Below are 8,632 nucleotides of genomic sequence, written 5' to 3'. Positions count from 1 at the left end.
ACAGAGCCCTAGGCAGAACACGAGAAAATCTGCGCATCCATGGCGTGCATCGCTACTTCCACTCTTCTCCCAACAATAGCACCCTGTACTACTGGCTCATGTGGTTGTGCTTAGTGCTGCTTTGCTCAGTGAGCACCAGATTCCCCTAATATGAGTAGGGCCGTGTGGACTTGAACAGCTACTCCCACAGTTTCTTTCTTCTTTTTTCTTTTTTTCTGTGCATTCCTTTCCTGTTGTGATTTCTGTAAGTACTAGTGGGTAGGGAGCAACTTCAGAATGTCTGACTTCACCTCACAGTGCATTGGGCTTTTTCTCTCTCACCTGAAACACTTGAGCAGAGCTTTAATCTCTGACATGGAGATAGCAGCATCCTTGTCCTCTGTCCCAGAATCTCCCTGAGTGTCGACCCTGTCAGCTCTCTCAGTTCCTGCCTCTACTTGCACCTGGAGGATTACCAGATGAACGGCCTTACTGGATTCAAGCCATGGAGAGTGGCAATCACTCAACTTTGGAGTTATATTTTAGTGAGTAAGCAGAGATTTTATGAGTACTGAGGCTATGAAGACGATGACCATTTTGCAAAAAAAGAACGAAGCATTGAAGGGAGATCTGGAGTGCCAAGTGGAGCGGGCATGTGGTGAGTGCTATTTCGGATAGGATCATTGTGCTGGCCTTGTTGAGAATATCACATCTGAGCAAAGATCTGAAGGAGCCAGGGATCATGCCAAAGTCTCGGAGCAGTGTTGCAGGAAGAGGAAAAAGCAGGTGCGAAACTCCAGGAGCAGAGCATGACTGAGCCCAGATGGTGGTTTTTATACACAGAACACAGAGTGATTTAAAGAATTCAGTGAACACAGGATGCTTTGTAGCAATATTCATGTCAGTTGAGGTTACAGGGCACAGAAAGTCTGCCTTCTTGCCTATCCCCGGTCCCAACATTGTGATTGCCTTTTGGATTCCACTCAGTGCTGGAGAGTTGGAGAGGCTCAGGCCCTGGAGAACTCTGCTCCATGTCTCTATGAAGGCAACGACCCTGTCTCTCTCTCCTCAGAGTCCTCCCAGTGGCGTCCGTGGTCATGTTGTCCGTGTGTGCCTGTGTTCTGTCTTGCCCGCCAGGTGACCTTAAAACTTGAGTTAGAGTGGAGCGATTTTTCTCTTATGATCCTTTTCACTTTTCTTCTTAGGCTTTTACCAGTACATTAGCAGAGCTCAGTGATTTTAGCAAAAAAAAAAAAAAAAGTGTTATGTCTAAAATACCTGCCTTTGCAAGACTCACTCTTTCACTACCATACTTATTCATAGCCTCCCCACCCCGATTTTCCTGTGGTATATGATGTTGGGAAACCCTGGTGGCGTAGTGGTAAAGAGCTACAGCTGCTAACCAAAAGGTTGGCAGTTTGAATCCACCAGGTGCTCTTTGGAAACCCTGTGGGGCAGTTCTACTCTGTCCTATAAGGTCGCTTTGAGTCAGAATTGACTAGATGGCACTGGGTTTGGGTTTTTGGTTTATATGATGTTGAAGAAAAATAATTAATTTAATCAAAATACTTTATTGATCACCTACTATGTGTTAGGCAGTTAATCATGAACCAAGCACGAAGCTTACATTCTAGTCTAAGGAGGAAAATGTTACGCAAAGTAAAAGAGTAAAACGGATAGACCATGAGATGGTGTTAAGTTCTATAAAGACAATGATGACTGCAAGAGGAATGTGTCGTAGCTTAAAAGAGGGGAGTCATGAAATATCTCACTGAAAAGGTGGAAGTTCAGTAAAGATCCTCTGGAAGTGGGGGAGCGAGCCATGTGGATTTCTGGGTTAAAGCACCTTCCTGGCAGAGAAAACAGCAAGTGCCAATGCCCTGCTCCGGTTAATAACTTAGAAACAATGTATGGAGTTAATTCAGAAACCACAGAATGTCAAGTCGACAGCAGTTACCGGAACCCAAAGGAGAGAGTGTGCCCTGCACATCCTGAGCCCACCCCAGTCTTCATCTGACCTTCACTCTCGCACAATGGGAAGAGGTAGGGAGCCACTTCTGTTTCAGACCCAGAGGACTGACTGTGTGCTCTCTGAGATCCAGGTCGGGATTTGCCCAGTCGTGGGGTACCTCAGTGTGGTTCTTGAACCCCTGTACTGGCTCCTCAGGCAGGCACACTCTTCAGCTGGGACCAGCCTCAATGTCAGGATGGAGTGGAAATGGAGACTCTTTGTTCCCTTCTCTTGGGGTGTCAACATTTATTGGTGGTGGTGGTGGTCACGCCAGGGTCTGGGCCCAATCAGATTGTTTTCGCCAAGAAAAGTATTATGAGTGAACACTCGCACTTGAAACACTCTCCCTTTCTTTCCTAACTTCCCTGACTGTAGTCTTTCTGTCACTCTAGGGCTTCCCGGGGTATCTAAGCAGTGACCCCACCAGGAATAACCATGGCTTGAGCTACAAATTCTGTTTCCAAATATGTGTCGTGAAATTATAAACTGGAAATACTAGATCCACAGTAAATGGAAGGGAGTCTGGGGCTTATGTTAGACTCTTCACCAGGGCTTCATGATCAGGTTTGAGGGACACTGTGGATGAGTGTTCAGTGTGAGTGTGAAATTGGGGGAAGGAGGGGTGTCACAGGACAGGACAGAGATCTTGGTGTCAAACACGGTTCTCTACAGAGATACTGTGTTTAGGCTGTCAGCATGATCCCTGTGTACAGGGGCTTGGAAGGAAAGAGGAAGACAAGTTTGTAAAGGATGCCGTCCTCAAACGCTGTGTTTGTTGAGGTGGAAAGTAATCGGAGACAAGGGTGAAGAAGAGGAGCTACGCCCAACCAAGTCACACTCTCTTTATTCTAAGAGGGCACTACTGTTGCTATCCTTTTTTCCAGACCCAGTTATCCTGCCTTTAGTCATTGGTGGGAACAATGCTTTGTATAATAGGACCTTGGCACTCTGCAGCACCAACAAGGACATCCAGATTGCTTGGAGAACTACATTCTCTCCCCTTATTTTGCCTGGCTGTCCATCCGAGGCTGTGCTAATACAGGAAATGTGGGATTCTCAGCAACTTTAGGGCAACCCAGGAGAGTGCATGGCAGAAAGTGCATTTGAGAAGTTGTGGGTGTTCATTGGTCTGTATGAAGCCAACTTTTTATACATAAAATCCAACTTTTACTATATGTGGCTATGTAAAAAATAATGAGTGTATCATAGTGTGGTTGCCTTATGATTGTTCTTCTGCTTGTTATGTCTTTGTTAACAACCCATCGCAATCTTAATTAAAGTTGTTTCAGTGGAGCTGATAAAACTCCAGGCCTTAAAGGGTAGACCTGGGCCTGTTCAACGGGAATACTCCAACGCTCTGGAAAGACGGTGGTGCCTTTCCCTGAGAAGTAGAAGTCTAACGAGTTCAGATTAATATACATATCAAACATCAAAAAAGCACACAGGTAGAGAACTTGCTGCAAGGACTTTATCTGGGATAAGGAAAGGAAATTGAGGACAAGGTACAAGGAATAATAACAATCCTCTTACAGATCTTCAAAGCAAATCATGAACTCCTTTGTCTCTGTTTTTGAAGCTCAACGGCAGCAGAAGGGGTAGCGAACACCACTGATGGTGCAGATCCCAGAAAGACGTTCTGAGCTAAGACACCGTGCACGTCTGCAGTAGCAGATAATGGTCTTCTTTAGGCCTGGAGAAACAGAGGAAGCATTAGGCATTGAATACTAAGTCAGGGTTGGGTAGTAAGCAGAGAATCCTGGAGAAGTTATGCACTGGGTTGAGCGGTTGTGCCATGTTGACTAAATTAGGACTCGAAGCAGTGATCAACCTCAACAGGGTAAACAGGAATAACTATAAATAGCAAATGTTGGCCACACAGGATTAGAGGCCTTCTCTGATATCACAGGTAGCAATGCTGTGCTCAGGGTAAACACAACTTCTGATTCTTCAATAGAAGATGGCTCTTGTCTGAAGGTCTGGGGAAAGAAGAGGAGTGTCAGGCAGAGTGGGCAAGGAGGAAAGGAGCAGCAGAGCCAGACTAATAGAGATACGCTCAGAAGCCACGTGTCCGCTTACAGTAGACATAGTACTTGTCCTCTTAGGATGGTGAGAATTTACATTTTTGTCATAAATCAAAAGAAATCTTACTATGTGTTTGTCATGCAGAGTCATAGCTTCCCCAGTCCCAGTCGATCATTTACATGTGGCCCCCGCTCCCTAGAACAGGCGTCTCAAACTCAGGGCTGGTAACCTCTCATTTCAAGCACAGCCTCCACGTTATAACAAGTTCCTCTAATAGGCCTTGGGTCACCTCTCTAGCTGACGTGTCTGAGTTTTACTCATACATGTTATGGAACCAAATCCTTTGGTGCTGAGGTGCCCCCGAAGAGCCTCTAACTCCAGTGCTTTTGTTTTCCAATGATTTTATGGCTAGTTTCAGACACAACTGGAGCTGGAACCCCCTACAGCACATGGGTCTCACCTGAAGCCTCTTGGACTAAGCGTTCATCTCCTGCAAAGGAGACTGCCATGTCTTGGTCCCCTGTCTCAGGCTCGTCCTGGGCTGGAGCCTCATCATCCGCTTGTCTGAGTGGGTCAGCCTGGGCCTGGAGGGCCTGCAGGAGAATGGCAGCGAGGAGGGCGAGGGTCCTCATGGCTGTGAGTCACCCGGAGGTCAGCGTCCTGTATGGCAGAGCAGGAGGCTGAGCGTGTTGGCGAGTGAAGAGAGTCAGCCAGTATTTATATGTCTGTTAGGAGAAGGCTCAGAGATGAGCGATCCAGTTAGAGAAGGTGTGTATTTGTTCCGGGGATGGTGCTTGAGGGCTGCCTGTTGCCCTCAAGGTGTCTTTGATGTTACTCTGTTCTGGCTGCTGTAATTGCACCAAAGGTCTGTATGTCTAGTGTCTGTACTTGGTGTATGTTAACAATGCTGATAAGGGCCTGATATATTTTCCTGTTGCCCATCTGCTTGAATCTTTACCTCTTAATATTCAAAAAAAGAAGAGAAACAATGCTTTCATTCGATAAGCTCAAAGAAAAAAAAATTTGTGAACGTGGGCCTTGCTGGAGCTCTAGACCCTTGGGCCAGACCAGGCCCCAATGGAGTAGAGTGTTATATCACTGCAGGATTCAAGGGTCACTAATCCTGCCACGGAGGAGGATTTCAAGGTTATAAGGAGAGTAGGCTTCTGTCAGTACTAGTGTGGAAAGGACAATGACCCTGTCAGGCTTCTGGTAAAACGAACTTCACATTCAGGGCCAGTAGGATATTAGGTAATGCAATGGTCAGACTAAAGCCAAAAGATGGACACACATTAAATGTATACTAGTTACAGCTCCCCACTTTGAGAAATATCAGCCTGATTGATGTATACACAGCTTCATTCTGAGCCTGTGAAATTTTTATAAAAATTAATTCTTGTACATGGATTGAAATGCAAAAGGTAGAAATAGTAATGCGTAAAAAAATTAACATTGTCTTCTATATCTGTGCCCAGCTCTTCAGCTTTGCTCCAGAAAGCCACCACTATTAACAATCACACACATCATTTCACACCTTACTTTATTCGCCTAATGATAAAGCTTGGATATACCACTGTATATCGACGCACATAGATCTGTCTCATTTTTTTAAAAAGAGCTTTGTAGTATTCCAGTGCTTGCATATGCATATTTTCTATAGACTTTATTAACTATATTTCTTCTTATTAAAATACCATTAAATTAATACAATTTGGTTATTTCTAAACTTTTGCAGTTACAAGCAAGACTGAAATGAATCGTTTTTCACATATATCATTTTACCCACAAGTGATTATACATAGATTTGAGATAAATTCCTAGAAGAACGTGAACTGGGTCAAAGAACATGTCACGTACAGTTTATAGATATTGCCACATCGCCCTCCATAGAGGTTGTACAATAACAGTCACAAAAATATAGAAGCCTGCTTGCTCTCCCCTCAACCCCTGCCAATGGCATGTGTTTCAAAAGGGCCTGTTATTAACCAGTTTCCACCCTGCCTTCTTCCTGCCTATGTTCGGGGCAGCAATGTGCATCACTGAAAGTACTCGATATCGCACACTCTCTTGCGTGCAGCTCAGTGTGACCAATAAACAGAGCTCTCTGACCACTAAAATGTAGTGCTTATAGAGAGCATCCCTTTTAAATGACAACAACATAAATTTTTGTTGTTAGTGCTTTCTTTTTTCCTCCTTATTTCTGCTCAGATCATGGAAGTAGTTGGATTTTCAGCAGCTCTCTTTTGTCCATGAGGAAGACAGTTGCTAAACATGGATGGTGAGGCTAGTTACCTGGCTACCCGAGGCCACTGCTGAAACACTTCACCCAGCCCTGGGTTGCCCACATCTGGATTTTTTTGCCCTGAGAAAAACAAGCTCCTTACTTTTTTAAGCTGTTGTTTGTTGGGTTTTATAGTGTTTGTGGCTGAAAGCAATCTGACACTTGTTTTAGGAAGCTTTTTGCCCTTTGCCAGTCTGATAGGTAAAAATTGGTATCCCAGTGTAGTTATGACTGCATAGTCTTATGAAAGAGGTTCCTCGTGTTTTAATGTCTAAAACACATTTGTATTTATTTTCTCAGAAATTTCCTTTCATTTTTCGCCCCCCTTTTTTTGAAAGGGCATTGTGGGTTGTTGTTTTAATTGATTTGTAGGAGCTTTTTATAAATTCAAGAAATTAGCTGTTTGTCATATGCACCACAAATACTTTTCAGAGTTTGTCATCTCTCTTCTGAGTTTTCTGCTTTTGCCATGCTGAAACTTTGGATTTTTACATAGTTTTTATTGATTTATTTTAAACAGTGTTTTATAGTGTTGCCTTTGGTGAAAGTGTACACAGGAAATTAGGTTCTCCTTTAACAATTTCTATAATACTGTTCAGTGACATTGGTTACATTCTTCACAATATATCGGCACTCTCGTTATTTCCGTTTTGGTTATTCTGTTTCCATTAACCTAGCTTCCCTGTCCCCCCTTGCCCTCTCATCTTTGGTCTAGGGTAAATGTTAACCATTTGGTTTCACACAGTGATTATTTTGAGGAGTGCAGCACTCACAGGTGATATTATTTATTTTATGGGTCGATATATCATTTGGCTGAATGGTGACCTCTGGGAGTGTTTGAGTGCCAGTTTTAAAGAGTATCTCGAGGCGGTAGTCTCGGGGGTTCATCTAGTCTCAGCCGATCTGGGAAGTCTGTCCTTTTTTCCTTCCATTCTACCAGGGCCCAAGTGTTGAGTCCCTGGTCAGAATTGTTGGTAGTGGTAGCTGGGCACCATTTTGTTCTAGTCTCAAAGTAGCGGATGTCCTTGTTCATGTAAACTATTAGTTTTGTAGGCTAGTTTCTTCTTTGAGTCTTTGGCTTCCTTCTTTCTCTTTAACTCTGGAGGAATAGAGATCAATGGTTTTATCTTAGATGGCCGCTCGCTTTTATGTCCCCAGATCCTACTCACCAAACTAGGATGTAGAACATTGTCTTTATGGAGTATATTATGCCAAATGACTCAGTTTCTCCATGAGACCATGGTCCGAAGGTCTCAAACCCAGTAGACCAATCCCATGAGGTGTTTGGCTATACCTAGGAAGTATCCATAACTGTGCTCCCCATGTGCTTTATTTTATACTTAAAAATACACATAACACACATAAACATGTATATGCATATGCTTGCATTTATTCATATATGCCTTCCTGTACTTATTTATGCAAACTTATATAACTGTGTCCCAATAACAGTCCATTTCAGCTCACTAATGCCTGCAGTATATCGACAGGGAACTGCCAGAAATTCAGGCTGGTTTTAGAAGAGGACATGGAACCAGGTATATCATTGCTGATGTCAGATGGATCCTGGCTGAAAGCAGAGAGTACCAGAAGGATGTTTACCTGTGTTTTATTGACTATGCAAAGGTGTATCATAACAAATTTTGTGGATCATAACATTTTGGATAACATTGAGAGGAATGGGAATTCCAGAACACTGAATTGCGGTCATGTGGAATTTTTACATAGATCAATAGGCAGTTGTTCGGAGTGAACAAGGGGATACCGAAGTTAGGAAAAGTGTGTACCAGGGTTGTATCCTTTCACCATACCATTCAATCTGTGTGCTGAGCAAATAACCCAAGAAGCTGGACTATACAAAGATGAATGGGGCACCAGGATTGCAAGAAGACTCATTAAAAAAAAAAAATTACCTGTGTTATGCAGATGACACAACCTTGCTTGCTGAAAGTGAAGAGGACTTGAAGCACTTACTAATGAAGATCAAAGACCACAGCCTTCAGTATGCATTGCACCTCAACATAAAGAAAACAAAAATCCTCACAACTGGACCAATAAGCAACATCATGATAAATGGAGATAAGATTGAAGTTGTCAAGGATTTCATTTTACTTGGATTCACAATCAACAGCCATGGAAGCAGCAGTCCAGAAATCAAAAGACGCATTGCATTGGGTAAATCTATTGCAAAGGACCTCTTTAAAGTGTTGAAAAGCAAAGATGTCACCTTGAAAACTAAGGTGCGCCTGACTCAAGCCATGGTATTTTCAATCGCATCACATGCATGTGAAAGCTGGACAAGGAATGAGGAAGACCGAAGAAGAATTGATGCCTTTGAA

At 43.3% G+C, this 8,632-nt stretch overlaps 1 protein-coding gene across 1 annotated transcript; it reads right to left on the bottom strand.

Moving 5' to 3' along the window:
- Window positions 1-3,567: 3,567 nt before the first annotated feature.
- Window positions 3,568-4,644, bottom strand: LOC126086633 (defensin-5-like). Its single transcript, XM_049903129.1, has 2 exons — window positions 4,473-4,644; window positions 3,568-3,680 (listed from the first exon to the last, which is right to left on the bottom strand). Exons 1-2 carry the CDS (start codon window positions 4,642-4,644, stop codon window positions 3,568-3,570), a joined length of 285 nt encoding a protein of 94 aa, XP_049759086.1.
- Window positions 4,645-8,632: the final 3,988 nt, after the last annotated feature.

This window comes from Elephas maximus, chromosome 12 (assembly GCF_024166365.1).
Source record: "Elephas maximus indicus isolate mEleMax1 chromosome 12, mEleMax1 primary haplotype, whole genome shotgun sequence".
Classification (NCBI taxonomy): Eukaryota; Metazoa; Chordata; class Mammalia; order Proboscidea; family Elephantidae; genus Elephas; species Elephas maximus.
Note: the sequence above shows the minus strand (reverse complement) of the source record. Positions and strands in the feature narration are given on the sequence as shown.

What these genes read in the sequence shown, in the direction of transcription:
- LOC126086633 (XM_049903129.1), bottom strand. Translation starts at nt 4,644, where the DNA reads ATGAGGACCCTCGCCCTCCTCGCTGCCATTCTCCTGCAGGCCCTCCAG. An exon ending in CTTAGTCCAAGAGGCTTCAG is followed by an intron (nt 3,681 to 4,472) that starts GTGAGACCCATG and finishes CTGTTTCTCCAG; the next exon opens with GCCTAAAGAAGACCATTATC.